The 17,202-nt window shown below is 48.7% G+C and overlaps 1 protein-coding gene across 1 annotated transcript in view; it reads left to right on the top strand.

Moving 5' to 3' along the window:
• Nucleotides 1-1,366: 1,366 nt before the first annotated feature.
• Nucleotides 1,367-17,202, top strand: part of LOC124696749 (PHD finger protein At1g33420-like) — a 76,508-nt gene continuing 60,672 nt past the window's right edge. Inside the window, exon 1 of the mRNA XM_047229428.1 lies at nucleotides 1,367-1,589. Coding sequence (XP_047085384.1) covers nucleotides 1,367-1,589 — 223 coding nt within the window. The remainder of the gene's footprint in view (nucleotides 1,590-17,202) is intronic.

The raw sequence follows: 17,202 nt of genomic DNA, 5'->3' as shown, positions 1-17,202 counted from the left end.
GTGGCTGGTGGGGATGTGCTGTCGTAGCGAGCAGGTGGGCGGGGCCGCTGGTGGCAGGGCACAACAGTGGGCCGGCGGTGGGCGGTCGAGCGGAGCAGGGCAAGTGCGGGCCGGGGCCAGGTGAATGCAGGGATGAAGACGTTGACCAAGCAAGAACGGGACGCAATGAATGACCCAAAGAACTGCTTCTATTGTTGACCAAAACCAGACAAAAATGGCTCAGATTCAACCCAAATTGAACGAAATTGATGGAGAAAAATAGGGGAAACAGTAGATCAGCACCAACAACATCAAATCAGTGGACCAAAACCATAAAAAACTCGACAAATCCAAAGATTCAAATTTGAGCTATTTTTTGGGCAAAATTTTATGGAAATTTTTTGGACCAAATTGGTGAAATTGGGGAGGTCAAATTCGTGGCAACCTTTGCTCTGATACCATATGATGGGGCCTAAGGCCACGTGGGTTGCCCGATCTCACGAATTGACCGAGGGAAAGGCGGGGGAGAGGAAGAACACGAAGAACACGGTGATGAACACATGCAAACGCACACCAACTCGATACAATTCGTTTTACTCCCGATAGCCCAAACCACTATCCCGATAGAAGCTCTAAAGGAAAAGACACGAGGTTGAGTCCCCGAAAGAAAGACCGGTATACGGTCGATAGAGTCACACGAGTGAGAGACCGAAGTAGAATTACTAGTATGAAAGATCAATCATATGAGGAGTGCCTTGTACAATAGATTTGGGTAATCTAAGGAGGAGGTTTCACTAATCCCAAAGGGATGGTGGAGGCATGAGCCAAATTCTAGTTCATTCCTGGCCTAATGAAGGGGGAGGTGGGAGCCTATATATAGGGAGCCACTAAGGAGGGGTAGTTTAGAGAAAGCAAAGATACATCATAGCCATACACGTGGCATCGAATGGTTCAGGTTGTAAGTGGTCGCGGCCTCGGCGGTAGTGCCGGCGTGGGGAGGCCGGCAGTGCCGGGGTGCGGAGACAGTGCCGGCCTGTGGAGGTTGGCAGTGCCAGCCCTGGAGCTTCCAGCTCCTCTTCCTCCTTCTCTTCCATGCTTCCGTGACGTCGGACTTGAACGTAGTTCTTGATGATGACCATGATGCGGATAAGACCAAAAGTTGGGCTGCATCAGAAGATCAATGCCCAGAAAGGCCTCACAGAGGGTGATGAAAATAGCAAGATGTAGGATGGAATTGGGAGCTAATTGCCATAATTGGATCCCGTACACATGCATAAGACGCCGGAGAAACTCGTGGGCAGGCAGAGATAAACCACAGTACAAGAACGATATGAACATCATAGTAAAACCGGCAGGAGGATTGGGGCGCGAGGCCAAAACTGGAAGTATGACGTTCCCCTCGTCAGAAGAAATCAAACCAAGGCTACGAGCCTTCTTCTCGTCGCGCTTCGTCATCATTGAGGCAGGCCAGTCACCGGCTGTTGGTGCCACAACGGAAACCTCCGGCGTGCCCCTCTTCGATGCATCAGATATAACCTTGGCAGCGGTACTGCTCGAAGTAGCGCTGGCGGTGACAGTGGAGCCCTTCTTCTTCACCATCTCAGGATGTGGTTGGGAATACGAAGTGGATTGAAGAATGGCGGCGGCGGAGCGGTATCTATGAGGAGGAAGAACGAGGAAGGAGGAGGGGCGATGGAAAGAGAAGAACAAGTTGAGTAAAATCCTTTTTTCTCCTTTATAAAAAGGAAGTTACCAAGAGATCCATGATTAGGTCACCACGTGTCATTGCATCCATTATAACAAGGGACATTTTCTCCCACCATGCACGGAAATTGAGGAGGCACCTCGGTCAATGCGCAAGCACTAGTCATTTCCTAACTGACCGCGCAGAAGTATGGTGGGCCCGTCAGGTCACGTCCTGTCAATCGAACCGCCGGAGTAGCAACGCAATTGATGATGTCACCAAAAATATCGGCTCCTCTTGAAGCATCCGAAGGAAAATTATAACATTGGGTTGCTCGAATTAAGTCTACAGACGGTTGCAAGCATCCGTCCCTAGACTCGGGGGCTACTCCCATCGGGAGCGATGGACGTGCACCCGATAGAAATCACTGAAGGCAGAAAGATATGGACTCGAAGATTTCAGAAGATCAAGGATCATGCTCGGGGACTTGATTCTGAGTAGAGTAATGTTGTTTTGCCATCGGCAGTTAACCAGCATCGATTTATCGAGTAAAACTGGGTCTCTTACTCAAATCCCATACGTACTATCAATTGGCATGACTTTACTCAAAGTTATGGAGGACCCGATATAAAAAAGATATCGGATGATTACGACAGCTTGCGAAAAACATCGACAGCCAAAAACATTTGAGTAGTACAACTTGAGTCTACACACGGTTGCAAGCATCCGTGCCTAGACTCGGGGGCTACTCCCATCGGGAGCGGTGGACGAGCACCCGACAAAGATGAGCTTTTGGTTTCAAAAGATCAAGACCTTCTGGCAATTATGAATGTTCTACAGAAGAAAATTTTAGTCCCTGCCCGAAGCTTTACTTCGACCAGTCACTCGGGGGCTACTGATATGGGTATTACCCTTCGGGTAACCGATGTTATATATGCTACCTCCTATGGCCCAACCGGGGGCCTGTGAAGATCATACACCGACCAAAGTGGGCTGATACGTCGGTTCCAAAGAAGGATTCTTGATGAACAAGGCAAGAAGACGAAGAACAAGGAAAGTTTAGGCGTAGAACTCTTTGTAAACTAGTCGAACCCGGACAGAACTCTCGGGACCTGGCCTGCAATATAAGGGCTAGGAGAGGGTCTGTCGAGGGACACACAATCACCACATCAAGATTCACTGCACGTCTAGAGCTAGGTCATTAGAAATCTTAGACTCTCGGCGAGATCTTAGTCTTAGCCTTCGGCTACCCCATTGTAACCCGATAATTTCGATAATCAAGATCAGACAAGCAGGAAGTAAGGGTTTTACCTCATCGAGGGCCCCGAACCAGGGTAAATCTCTCTCCCTATCTGTTTGGTATCTGATGTCTCGTGTCAGCATGCAGGATTATGTCGATCCTAAGCCCCAAAAGGTGGGCATTGCCGAGGAGCACCCTCGTCAAATGATGTTTTTTTGCAGTTTCATGGAGTTTAAAAAACATTTGTTGCATAAATGGATTGAGGCTAACAAATTAGCCTCCAATATTTGAACTAAATAAGCTGATGTAGTTTCATAATCAGGAGCAAGTTCTACCACACTGTGTTTGGATGCACAGAATTGGATCTAGAATTGAATTGGACTCGAAATTCCAAATCTAAGATGGAAATGAATTGGAACCTAATTCAGATTCCACAGTTTGGGTGTGCTTGGAATTTTGTGTTAGAATCAAAGGGATATGCCCAATTCCAATTCTAGTTTGGATGTACAAACCATGGAATTGAATTATTTGTTAAGTTTGGACAATATAATTTGTACATGTACAAAATATAAATGCTGATGTTCTAGGATTGTGCAGGTGAAAGTCAAACAACTATAGTGAGCCAAGAACATGTTGTTCACTACCTCTGCATCCACGAAGCAGCTCTATTTAGAGGGAAGAAGTGGTCTGGAAGAGCTCGAGTCTGAGTCAGCCAGGGAGAGGCCGCCGCCCTTCGCCCACCACCGTTACCCCTACCGCCGATGTTCCTCCTACCGCCACTGTTCCCCTACCGTTCGGACACATCTAGGGTTAGGGGAGCCAGTGAGGACGAAGCCAGGGAAAGGCTTAAGAAGGGCGGATATGGGAAGAGGACGATGGGGGACCATCGTGAAAGAAAATTTGGAGTGGAGTGGCTTACCGGAGCCGGACATGCCACCGTCGGGAGCATCCACGTCGCCGCCGGACAGACAAGGGCGAGCTCCTGAGTGTCCTCGAACCTCTCGCGATGTGACGAAGCGGTACTCTCGCGTTTCCGAGCGTTTCCGAGCTCCCGAGCTCGGAATCTGTTAAAGCGAAACGGTACGCGCGAGGGCTCTGCTCGGAATTCGCGGATCATTTCCGGGCCACGATTCCAAGGCCACCCAAACAACTGCATTGGGCCTATTCGGTCGCGAATTCTAATTCCATGCCCCGATTCAGTGCATCCAAACACAGTGCCAAGGATTTATCCTCAATATCTTTACGCTTACTAACATGATTGAAGAATTTTTCAATGTTATCTTTCCCAATTATAGAACCACTACCTACAGATAGGTCCTTCAGATCATACTTAGGAATCAACATAATAAACTAAAAACGAAATAACAACTATATAAGAAACTATTTTTGTATTTTTGATATAAAGACAACTATAAAAGTAAACTAATTTTTTGTGTGTTTTTTATATAAAGACAACTATAAAAGTAAAGTATTTTTCGTGTTTTCGATATAATGAAAGCAAACAAAACAAAATAAAGTAAACTAAGCAAACTATAACAAATTAAAAAAGATTGGAGATGAGAGACTCCCCTTGCAGAAATCCTCTTTCTCCCCGGCAACGGCGCTAGAAAAATAGCTTGATGGTGCTTATCGTAACTCCGACTTCACACTGTTGGGGAACCCCAAGAGGAAGGTATGATGAGCACAGTAGCAAGTTTTCCCTCAGTAAGAACCAAGGTTTAATCGACCGGTAGGAGAAAGGCGTGACTTCTGAAGGTGTTGCTGGCTGACTAGTGGCAGGGCGCACTACCAGCGTCAGCAACAACGTGGAACCTGCACACAACACAACCAAAGTACTTTGCCCCAACTTGCAGCGAGGTTGTGAATCTCACCGGTTTGCTGAACACAAAGGATTAGACGTATCAAGTGGACGAAGATGTTTGCAGAAAGTAAACAGAACAGGATTGCAGTTGAATTTACCAGTAAAGGAAATAGGACCGGGGTCCACAGGTCACTAGAGGTGTCTCTCCATAAAGAAATAGCATGTTGGGCGAACAAATTACAGCTGGGCAATTGACAGAATATCGATGGATACATGAAAAGATGATTACTATGATAATTTGGTATTTGACATTACAACATAATACATAGACTGTAATGCAACTGCGTCTATGACTAATAATCCACCTTCGGGTTAGCGTCCGCACCCCTTCCAGTATAAAGTTGCAAGCAACAGACTATCGCCTTAAGCAATGTGTGTAAAGTAAACAATAGAATTACCCTTGGATAAAACATTGTTGGGTTATCCCTAGTAGCAACAACACATCTACAACCTTATAAGTTATAAAGTCACTCTCCCAGGAAACTAGAGGCATGAACCTACTATCGAGCATACATACTCCCTTTTGGAGTCACAAGTATCCACTTGGCCAGAGTTTCTACTAGCAACAGAGAGCATGCAAGATCAAAAATAACATATGACATGAATATATAATTAATCTTAACATAGCAGACAATCATCGGATCCTACCAAACCAAACATAGAGGACTACATAAAGATGATCTTGATCATGTAGGGCGGCTCATGAGATCGTACATGAAGCACAAAGTGGAGAAGACAACCATCTAGCTACTATTGTGGACTCATAGTCCAGGGATGAACTACTCACGCATCACTTCGAAGGCGGGCATGGCGATGGAGATGCCTCCGGCGATGATTTCCCCCTCCAGCAGGGTGCCGAGAAGAGCTTCAGAACCCCCCGAGATGGGTTTAGCGATGGCGGCCATGACGGAACTTTTTGTGGATAGAGGCTTGATGCGCGTAGTTGACACGTCTGTTGGGAACCCCAAGAGGAAGGTGTGATGCGCACAGCAGCAAGTTTTCCCTCAGTAAGAAACCAAGGTTATCGAACCAGTAGGAGCCAAGAAGCACGTTGAAGGTTGTTGGCGGCGGAGTGTAGTGCAGCGCAACACCAGGGATTCCGGCACCAACGTGGAACCTGCACAACACAATCACAGAACTTTGCCCCAACGTAACAGTGAGGTTGTCAATCTCACCGGCTTGCTATAAACAAAGGATTAGATGTATAGTGTGGATGATGATGATTGTTTGCGAAGAACAGTAAAGAACAATTGCAGTAGATTGTATTTCAGATGTAAAGAATAGGACCGGAGTCCACAGTTCACTAGTGGTGTCTCTCCCATAAGATAGCAGATGTTGGGTGAACAAATTACAGTTGGGCAATTGACAAATAAAGAAGGCATAACAATGCACATACATATATCATGATGAGTACTATGAGATTTAATCGGGGCATTACGACAAAGTACATAGACCGCTATCCAGCATGCATCTATGCCTAAAAAGTCCACCTTCGAGGTTATCATCCGAACCCCTCCCGGTATTAAGTTGCAAACAACGGACAATTGCATTAAGTATGGTGCGTAATGTAATCAACACAAATATCCTTAGACAAAGCATCGATGTTTTATCCCTAGTGGCAACAAGCACATCCACAACCTTAGAACTTTCACGTCACTTGTCCCGGATTTAATGGAGGCATGAACCCACTATCGAGCATAAATACCCCCTCTTGGAGTCACAAGTATCAACTTGGCCGAGCCTCTACTAGCAACGGAGAGCATGCAAGAACATAAATAACATATATGATAGATTGATAATCAACTTGACATAGTATTCAATATTCATCGGATCCCAACAAACACAACATGAAGGATTACAAATAGATGATCTTGATCTTGATAGGCAGCTCACAAGATCTAACATGATAGCACAATGAGGAGAAGACAACCATCTAGCTACTGCTATGGACCCATAGTCAAGGGGTGGACTACTCACACATCGATCCGGAGGCGATCATGGCGATGAAGAGACCTCCGGGAGATGATTCCCCTCTCCGGCAGGGTGCCGAAGGTGATCTCCTGAATCCCCCGAGATGGGATTGGCGGCGGCGTCTCTGGAAGGTTTTCCGTATCGTGGCTCTCGGTACTGGGGGTTTCGCGACGAAGACCTTAAGTAGGCGGAAGGGCAGGTCAGGAGGCATCACGGGGGCCCCACACAACAGGGCCGCGCGGCCAGGGCCCAGGCCGCGCCGCCCTGGTGTGTCGCCACCTCGTGGCCCCACTTCGTTTCCTCTTCGGACTTCTGGAAGCTTCGTGCAAAAATAGGACCCTGGGCGTTGATTTCGTCCAATTCCGAGAATATTTCCTTACTAGGATTTCTGAAACCAAAAACAGCAGAAAACAACAACTCGGCTCTTCGGCATCTCGTCAATAGGTTAGTGCCGGAAAATGCATAATAATGACATATAATGTGTATAAAACATGTGAGTATCATCATAAAAGTAGCATGGAACATAAGAAATTATAGATACGTTTGGGACGTATCAAGCATCCCCAAGCTTAGTTCCTACTCGCCCTCGAGTAGGTAAACGATAACAAAGATAATTTCTGAAGTGACATGCTATCATAATCTTGATCATACTATTGTAAAGCATATGAGATGAATGCAGCGATTCGAAGCAATGATGAAGATAATGAGTAAACAAATGAATCATATAGCAAAGACTTTTCATGAATAATACTTTCAAGACAAGCATCAATAAGACTTGCATAAGAGTTACTCATAAAGCAATAGATTCAAAGTAAAGGTATTGAAGCAACACAAAGGAAGATTAAGTTTCAGCGGTTGCTTTCAACTTCAACATATTTATCTCATGGATAATTGTCAACACAAAGCAATATAACAAGTGCAATAAGTAAACATGTAAGAATCAATGCACACAGTTGACACAAGTGTTTGCTTCTGGGATAGAAAGACTAGGCAAACTGACTCAACAATAAAGTAGAAGAATGGCCCTTCGCAGAGGGAAGCATTTATTACTATATTTGTGCTAGAGCTTTTCATTTTGAAAACAAGAAACAATTTTGTCAACGGTAGTAATAAAGCATATGTGTTATGTATAAGATATCTTATAAGTTGCAAGCCTCATGCATAGTATACCAATAGTGCTCGCACCTTGTCCTAATTAGCTTGGATTAACACGGATTATCATTGCATAGCATATGTTTCAACCAAGTGTCACAAAGGGGTACCTCTATGCCGCCTGTACAAAGGTCTAAGGAGAAAGCTCGCATTGGATTTCTCGCTTTTCATTATTCTCAACTTAGACATCCATACCGGGACAACATAGACAACAGATAATGGACTCCTCTTTAATGCATAAGCATTCAACAACAGTTAAAATTCTCATAAGAGATTGAGGATTGATTGTCGAAACTGAAACTTCCACCATGGATCATGGCTTTAGTTAGCGGCCCAATGTTCTTCTCTAACAGTATGCATACTCAAACCATATGATCATGAAAATCGCCCTTACTTCAGACAAGACGAACATGCATAGCAACTCACATGATATTCAACAAAGGTAAAAGTTGATGGCGTCCCCAGAAACATGGTTACCGCTCAACAAGAAACTTATTAAGAAATAAGACACATAAGTACATATTCTTCACCACAATAGTTTTTAAAGCTATTTGTCCCATGAGCTATATATTGCAAAGACAAAGAATAGAAATTTTAAAGGTAGCACTCAAGTAATTTACTTTGGAATGGCGGAGAAATACCATGTAGTAGGTAGGTATGGTGGACACAAATGGCATGGTTATTGGCTCAAGGATTTGGATGCATGAGAAGAATTCCTCTCAATACAAGGCTAGGCTAGCAAGGTTGTTTGAAGCAAACTCAAGTATAAAAGGTGCAGCAAAGCTCACATATGAACATATTGTAACTATTATAAGACTATATATTGTCTCCTTGTTGTTCAAACACCTTAACCAGAAAATATCTAGACTCTAGAGATCAATCATGCAAACCAAATTTTAACAAGCTCTATGTAGTTATTCATTAATGGGTACAAAGTACATGATGCAAAAGCTTAAACATGATCTATATGAGCACAACAATTGCCAAGTATCAAATTATTCAAGACATTAAACCATTTACCACATGCGGCATTTTCCATTTCCAACCATATAACAATGAATGAAATAGTCCAACTTTCGCAATGAACATTAAAGATAAAGCTAAGAACATATTTGTTCATACGAAACAGAGGAGCGTGTCTCTCTCCCAAACAAAGAATGCTAGGATCCGATTTATTCAAACAAAAATAAACAGACGCTCCAAGTAAAGCACATAAGATGTGACGGAATAAAAATATAGTTTCACTAGAGGAACCTGATAAGTTGTCGATGAAGAAGGGATGCCTTGGGCATCCCCAAGCTTACACGCTTGAGTCTTCTTAAAATATGCAGGGATGAACCACGGGGGCATCCCCAAACTTTGACTTCTCACTCTTCTTGATCATATTGTATCATCCTCATCTCTTGACCCTTGAAAACTTCCTCCACACCAAACTCAAAACAAACTCATTAGAGGGTCAGTGCATAATTCATATATTCAGAGGTGACATAATCATTCTTAACACTTCTGGACATTGCACAAAGCTACTGAAAGTTAATGGAACAAAGAAATCCATCAAACATAGCAAAACAGGCAATGCGAAATAAAAGGCAGAATCTGTCAAAACAGAACGAGTCCGTAAAGACGAATTTTAAAGAGGCACCAGACTTGCTCAGATGAAAATGCCCAAATTGAATGAAAGTTGCGTACATATCTGTGGATCACGCACGTAAATTGGCAGATTTTTTTAAATTTTCTACAGAGACTACTGCTCAAATTCGTGACAGCAAAAATATGTTCCTGCGCAGCAATCCAAATCTAGTATTGACTTTACTATCAAAGACTTTACTTGGCACAACAATGCAATAAAATAAAGATAAGGAGAGGTTGCTACAGTAATAACAACTTCCAAGACTCAAATATAAAACAAAGTGCAGAAGTAAAATAATGGGTTGTCTCCCATAAGCGCTTTTCTTTAACGTCTTTCAGCTAGGCGCAGAAAGTGTGAATCAAGTATTGTCAAGAGATGAAGTATCAACAGCATAATTTGTTCTAATAATAGAATCATAAGGTAACTTCATTCTCTTTCTAGGTAAGTGTTCCATACCTTTCTTGAGAGGAAATTGATATTTAATATTACCTTCCTTCATATCAATGGTAGCACCAACGAGTTTGAAGAAAAGGTCTTCCCAATATAATGGGACAAGATGCATTGCATTCAATATCCAAGACAACAAAATCAACGGGGACAAGGTTATTATTAACCATAATACGAACATTATCAATCCTCCCCAAAGGTATCTTTATAGCATTATCAGCGAGATTAACATCCAAATAACAATTTTTCAATGGTGGCAAGTCAAGCATATAATAAATTTTCTTAGGCATAACAGAAATACTTGCACCAAGATCACATAAAGCATTACAATCAAAATCATTGACACTCATCTTAATTATGGGCTCCCAACCATCTTCTAACTTCCTAGGAATAGAGGTTTCAAGTTTTTGTTTCTCTTCTCTAGCTTTTATGAGAGCATTTGTAATATGTTTTGTAAAGGCCAAATTTATAGCACTAGCATTGGGACTTTTAGCAAGTTTTTGTAAGAACTTTATAACTTCAGAGATGTGACAATCATCAAAATCTAAATCATTATGATCTACAGCAATGGGATCATTGTCCCCAATATTTTGAAAAATTTCAGCAGTTTTATCAGTTTCAGGCAATTTTACACGCTTTGCACTAGGAGTAGAAACATTGCCAACACGAATTATTTTACCATTGATAGTAGGAGGTTTAGCAACATGTGAATCATTAACATTACTAGTGGTGGTAATAGTCCAAACTTTAGCTACATTATTCTCTTTAGCTAGTTTTTCGTTTTCTTCTCTTTCCCACCTAGCATGCAATTCAGCCATCAATCTAATATTCTCATTAATTCTAACTTGGATGGCATTTGCTGTAGTAACAATTTTATTATCAATATCCTTATTAGGCATAACTTTCAATTTTAAAAGATCAACATCAGGCAAGTCTATCAACCTTAGAAGCAAGAATATCAATTTTATCAAGCTTTTCCTCAATAGATTTGTTAAAAGCAGTTTGTGTACTAATAAATTCTTTAAGAATGGCTTCAAGACCAGGGGGTTCATTCCTATTATTGTTGTAAGAATTCCCATAAGAATTACCATAACTATTACCATTAGCAGAAGGATATGGCCTATAGTTGTTACCATTCCTATAAGCATTGTTGTTGAAATTATTATTTTTAATGTAGTTCACATCAACATGTTCTTCTTGTGCAACCAATGAAGCTAAAGGAACATTATTAGGATCAACATTAGATCTAACATTCACAAGCATAGACATAATAGCATCAATCTTATCACTCAAGGAGGAGGTTTCTTCAACAGAATTTACCTTCTTACCTTGTGGAGCTCTTTCCGTGTGCCATTCAGAGTAATTTATCATCATATCATCAAGAAGATTTGTTGCCGCCCCCAAAGTAATGGACATAAAGGTACCTCCAGCAGCTGAATCCAATAGGTTCCGCGAAGAAAAATTCAGTCCTGCATAAAAGGTTTGGATGATCATCCAAGTAGTTAGTCCATGGGTAGGGCAATTCTTCACCAAAGATTTCATTCTCTCCCATGCTTGAGCAACATGTTCATTATCTATGTCGTGGTATCGTCACGGCATATGCCATAGGGTGGCTAATCGAGGTGGTTCCTAGTGGACTCACGGCGGTATCCGGATGCGGGTATGGGCACGGGCGACACGGCGACGTACCCAGGTTCGAGGCCCTCTGATGGAAGTAACACCTCTACTCCTGCTATATGTGTATATGATGATATCACAGTACAATGGTGCTCCTAGAGCTATATCCGGCTGCTCCTGGGAGGCTAAGGTAGACGAAGGTCTCTCTCACAGGGCAGCGCAAAGACTAGAATGAAGTAAGAATCATCGATCGTCCCCCGCACGAGGGGGTAGCCCAGCTTATATAAGCGCTGGCACTTTACATAGAAGTCCCTATGGTCTACTGGCCGGCTTGGCCGGCTCCGGCTTCCGCTCCTTCCCGAGGCGTTGACGTCATGGAGCCGTTGAGGCGTAGTGGCCTGTCCCGTCCGCCGAGAGGAGTCGGCGGCATGGCGAGGAGATGTCCCTGTCGCCATCATGCCCCGTAGCCGGTACGGACCGTCGTAGGCGATGATGGCCTGTCCGCCGCGTGGCACTCGTTGCTCTACGGTGCCCCGTGCTTTACGGTAAGTGAGGTCAGCGTGGACCTTTGAACCCGGACCACCTACCCGAGTTCCTTCTCATGCAAGACTCGCCAGCCTCGAGTCGGTCCGAGGTATAGACCCCGGTCGGATATGGCTTGTAGAAGCCGGCCCAGCCACGGCGCAGATGGCCGTAGCCGGGCCGACTAGGACTTAGAGCCGGCCGGCTTCCGAGGCAGCCGGCCACGGCTCCGGCCGGCTGCTCCTCGGCCGGCCTTTGCCGCGAGCCGGCCAACCTCTAGCCGGCTGCTCCGCGTCCATTGCCCTACCCGAGGTCTTCCCCCGACATTAGCCCCCGAAGCCGGCAAGGTCCTGCGTTAAGAGGGACCTAGGCAGGTTTCCCTGGCTCTTAGATCTTCTGAATGCGTTGGGCGGCCCTAGTAGGGGCCGACTGAGAATTTCCATTCAGCCGGCTGCGCCCTCGTCCGGCTTGCCCCGTCCGGCTGCTTCTAGCCGGCCGTCATTTTCGCTTCTACAGCTTTTGCTTTTTTACAAGTATTGATGATATCTCCGCCTTGTTAAGAGAGTTTGGAGCTGCTTTGATTTTAATGTCCGGCTCCGACTGGGAGCGCCGGGGTTTCCGCCGCCTTGGGCCTTGCGCCCGACTTGACGGGTCTGACGGCTGGCTCCTGTTGTCGTTTCGTCTGGTCACATCAATGTCTCCTCCGGATCCGGTGCGGTCGTGAGGAAGTGGCGCGGCAGTTTTCGGTAACCGCAGCCGTCGTGGGGGCAGTTATGGCCGCAGTAAATCCTCATCGTGGCCCACGATCACCACGTGGCCACGCAACTGGCGCGTCGGGCGGCTATAAATGCCACCGGAGCGGTATCGAGGCGTCTTCTTCTTCCTCGCGCTCCCACTTCGCCCTTTTCTCTCGTTCGAGCTCTCCACCGATCCGGCGTGGATACTCCACCTTTTCCCTGGCGAACTTCGGCGAGCGGTCGCCCCGACGTTCCTCCGCCGAGCTACCGCCGCAACTTCACCAATCCGGCGCCACGGGGCCGCGCGTGTCGACGGCGCGCTCTTCTCCACCGCGATCTCCTCCGGCGAGGAGCGGCTCTTCTTCGCCCTTTCGCCTCTCGTGGACTTCTTCTTCCTCCTCGTCCTCAATGGCTCAACCAAGCGGCTCTTGGAGGGGCTCCTACATGCGGGAGGACGACATCGAGCGGCTCGTGCGCCTCCGCCGCATCCCGGCGGGGGTGACTACGAGGGCGCCGGGCGCGGAGATGGAGCCCAAGCCGGAACCCGGCGAGCGTGTGGTCTTCGGAGCGCACCTCGACCGTGGGTTGGGCCTGCCGGCTTCGAACTTCTTCCGCCGGTTTCTCGACTTCTTTGGCCTGCAGCCGCACCACCTGCCGGCCAACGCCATCATCCTCCTCAGCTGCTATGTGGCTTTCATGGAAGGCTACGCCGGCTTGTGGCTAGATGTGGAGTTCTGGAGCCGGCTCTTCTACATCAAGGCGCAGACGACCGAAGGCCATCTGAGGACCTGCGGCGCCGCCTCCATATATCCTCGCACGGGTACGTCTTTCCCACGGATCCCGACTGTGGATTCTGTGAAGAACTGGCAGATGTCCTTTTTTATGTGCGGAACTCAAGCCCAGCCTTCGACCGGCTCAACCTGCCGGAATATAACCCGGCTCCGCCAGTCAACCGGCTCAACTGGGGCCATAACCCCAATTCGGCGGACCCGGACGCGGAGGTGAACCTCCTATGGGATTTCCTGGGGGAGTGCGTCACGGGAGGCCGGCTGAGCGCCGAGGACCTCCTCTGCACTTACATCATGCGCCGGGTTATACCGCTCCAGTGGCGTGTCCACAAGATCGGGCATATGTCCGGCCGGCTTGACCCGACCCGGACGTCGAAGGCGGAGCTCACCAAGTCCCAGGTTGCTCGCCGGGTGAACAACATCACCAAGGCTAACATGCCGAACAACTGGGATTGGGGGCTGCCACCCTACGACCGGGAGCAGCCGCCTGAATTGGTAAGTTTGATGTTTTGGCCGTCTTCCGGCTTGCGGCTGCATGGCCGACTTGACATTTATCTTGTTTTGCTTTCAGCTTTTCACCCGCCAAGGCATTGAGGATGGCGACCTGGCGACCAAGATCTGGACGCCGGATCATGTCGATCCGGCCGACCCAGCCGGCGACCAAGCCGGCGACGACGATCTGCCGGAGGTGCCGGACCAAGGCGGCCAGGGGGAGCATAATCCGCCGCCCTCGCCGGAACATGAGCGGGAGCAGGAACAGGCGCAGGCGGAGCCGGCGGAGTCCGGCACGGGGCCGATCCCTGCGGTGCCTCTGCGCACGAGGCCGCCTGCGGGCACGGCGACTTCCGCGCCTAAGGGGAAGAAGCGGGCCATCGGCGGGTCCACGGCTGCGGTGGAGGCGAAGGCCAAGAAGCAACGCCGGCAGGCGCCCAAGAGGGTTCCGGAGCAAGCCGGGTAAGTTCTTTTTCTCTGTTGTTTGATTCCTTTTCTTTCCTTCCTTTTTGTACTTATCTTTTCTTGCTTGTTCAACTAGGGCTCCAATAAAGTTTACCCAGGGCGGCGGCTCTCGGCGAGCTCCCCCATCACGTCGCCGCTTCAGCGGCAGAGGAGGGAGCCAACCCCGCAGCCCTCGACGCGCGCGCGCACGCCGCCTGCTGTTACTGTGCCGCCTGCGGCTACGCCGCCTTCTGTGGGGGCGTCTTCTTCAGCTGCGCCTTCTGCGGCGCCTGGCGGCGGTGTCCAGGGTCAGTCGGCTCGCCGGCCGACCATAGATGACATGTTTCCGCGCCGTGCCCCGTTTGTGGAGCAGGCGGCCGGAGCCGGCGAGGGCATGCCGCCCGCGGCCGGAGCCTGGAGCTGGCAGGGCTGCGCCGCCTGCGACCGGAGTCGGCGGGCCCGCGCCCAACGTTGTGGTGCTGGAGAGCAGCCCGGAGGGAGCGCCTCAGGCGCCGGAGGTGACGGCTCCCACCGGGCCGACTGCTTCGACCGCGCCGCCTCCAACTTCGGAGCCGACGAGGGAGGAGCCGGCCAGGAACGAGCCGGCACGTGCCAAGGACGCCGGCTCCCGAGCGCTGGTGAGGATGGAGGGCCCGTCGGACCCATCTAAAAAGGCCTCCACGTGGCCAAAGGCGCCCGACTGCTTAACATAGCGTCCGCCTCCGACTCTAGCCTGGGCTCGGCTGGCACCATGGAGGCGGCGTGGCACCAGGCAGATGCCTGCGAGGTGACCAGTCGGGAGGGGCAGCCAGGCGTGGCGCCCATGAAGCTGTTCTTCTCCGGCTTCCGTGGCAGCCTCAAAGCCAAGGCCGCCGAGACCCTTGCCCAGCTGGCCACGCTGGAGGATGCTGACAAGGTATGTGTCTTCTCATTTTCGCAATTCTGCTGTTATCCTGGTAGCCCTCCGAGGCATGGGCCGGCTGCTTGGAGCCGGTCCGGGTTTCGTCTAGACATCTGATTGTTTCTTTCAGGTGGTTGCGGAGCGACGCACCGTTTTGTACAATAAAGTGGTGACTAGCTACCACAAGGCCAAGATTGAGCGGGCCGGCTTGGCCCGCGAGCTGGAGGCTGCCAAGGGTAAGGCTTTCTTTCTTTTGATTTGCTCTTTTTCTGTTAGGTTTCTTTTTTACTGATGGCTTGTTTTTTGCCGGCTTGTAGCTGAGGCCGCCCGGGTCCCGCAGCTGGAGTCGGATCTCCGAGTCGCCCGTGCTCAATGCGCCGTAAGCGAGGAAGCGAACCAGGCTGCTGTCGCCAAGCTGAAGGTGGCTGATGGGGAGCTGAAACGGCTGCGCCAGCTTGAGGCTAACCATCTCAAGGAACTTGCCGCCCTCAAGAAGGACGGGGAGGAGAAGCTGGAGGGCCTGAGCAAGCGGCTGGAGGAGGTGGAGCGGCAACGGCTTGCGCTTCGTGAAGAGGTGACCACCAAGTCCAATGAGTTGTCAGCCACCGCCAAGCGGTGGGTGGAGGAAATTAGCGCGCTCGACCGCGGCTTGGCGGGTGAGTCTTTTATCTTATGCCTTTCCCTTTGCCGGCTTTCGGCCGTCGGCTGCCGGCTTAGGTTGGCAGCCGGCGGCAGAAACTTTGATTTTTCCGATATCTCCATCTTCGGGCTGGGGGCAGTCGGTTCTTGCCGGCTGCCGCCAGGCTTTTTTCTTTTTTACTTCGAAATCTCCATCTTCAGGCTGGGGGCAGTCGGTTCTTGCCGGCTGCCGCCAGGCTTACTTTTTAGAGCTTCGGAATCTCCATCTTCAGGCTGGGGGCAGTCGGTTCTTGCCGGCTGCCGCCAGGCTTTTTCTTTTTACTTCGAAATCTCCATCTTCAGGCTGGGGGCAGTCGGTTCTTGCCGGCTGCCACCAGGCTTACTTTAGGACTTCGAAAATTTGAGTTTTTTGGCTATTTCCGGCTTCAACGGATTTCTGACGTGTTTCTTCTTTGCAGCGGCCTTCCCTGAGGCGCAGGAGGCGGCGTTAGCGGCTGTTGGCAGGGCGCGGGATTGGTGAAGGTTTCTCTCAGGTCATCAAGGAGGGTAGGCATCTCCTTGGTTTTTACAACGACATCATCCACATATGCGTGAACATTTCTGCCGATTTGATCCTGCAAACACTTTTGCATACACCTTTGGTAGGTGGCGCCTGCATTTTTCAAGCCGAATGGCATAGTCGTGTAGCAGTAAGCCCCATACGGGGTAATGAACGAAGTCTTTATTTGATCAGCCGGATTCAAAGGAATCTGGTGGTAGCCTGAATAGGCGTCTAGAAAAGACAACAGTTCACAGCCGGCAGTCGAGTCTATAACTTGATCTATGCGCGGCAGGGGGAAGGGGTCCTTTGGGCACGCCTTGTTGAGGCTGGTGTAGTCGATACACATGCGCCAGGAGCCGTTCTTCTTCAAAACCAGGACTGGGTTTGCTAACCAGTCCGGGTGCAGCACTACCATGATGAAGCCGGCTGCGAGGAGCCGGGCGATTTCTTCACCGATGGCCTTCCTTCTCTCTTCGGCGAAGCGCCTGAGGGGCTGCTTCACCGGCTTGGCTTCAGGCCTGACGTGGAGGTGGTGCTCAGCCAACTCCCTCGGCACA

The sequence above is a fragment of the Lolium rigidum genome, chromosome 3, assembly GCF_022539505.1.
Source record: "Lolium rigidum isolate FL_2022 chromosome 3, APGP_CSIRO_Lrig_0.1, whole genome shotgun sequence".
Taxonomy (NCBI): Eukaryota; Viridiplantae; Streptophyta; class Magnoliopsida; order Poales; family Poaceae; genus Lolium; species Lolium rigidum.
This window is presented reverse-complemented; position numbering and strand designations above follow the sequence as displayed.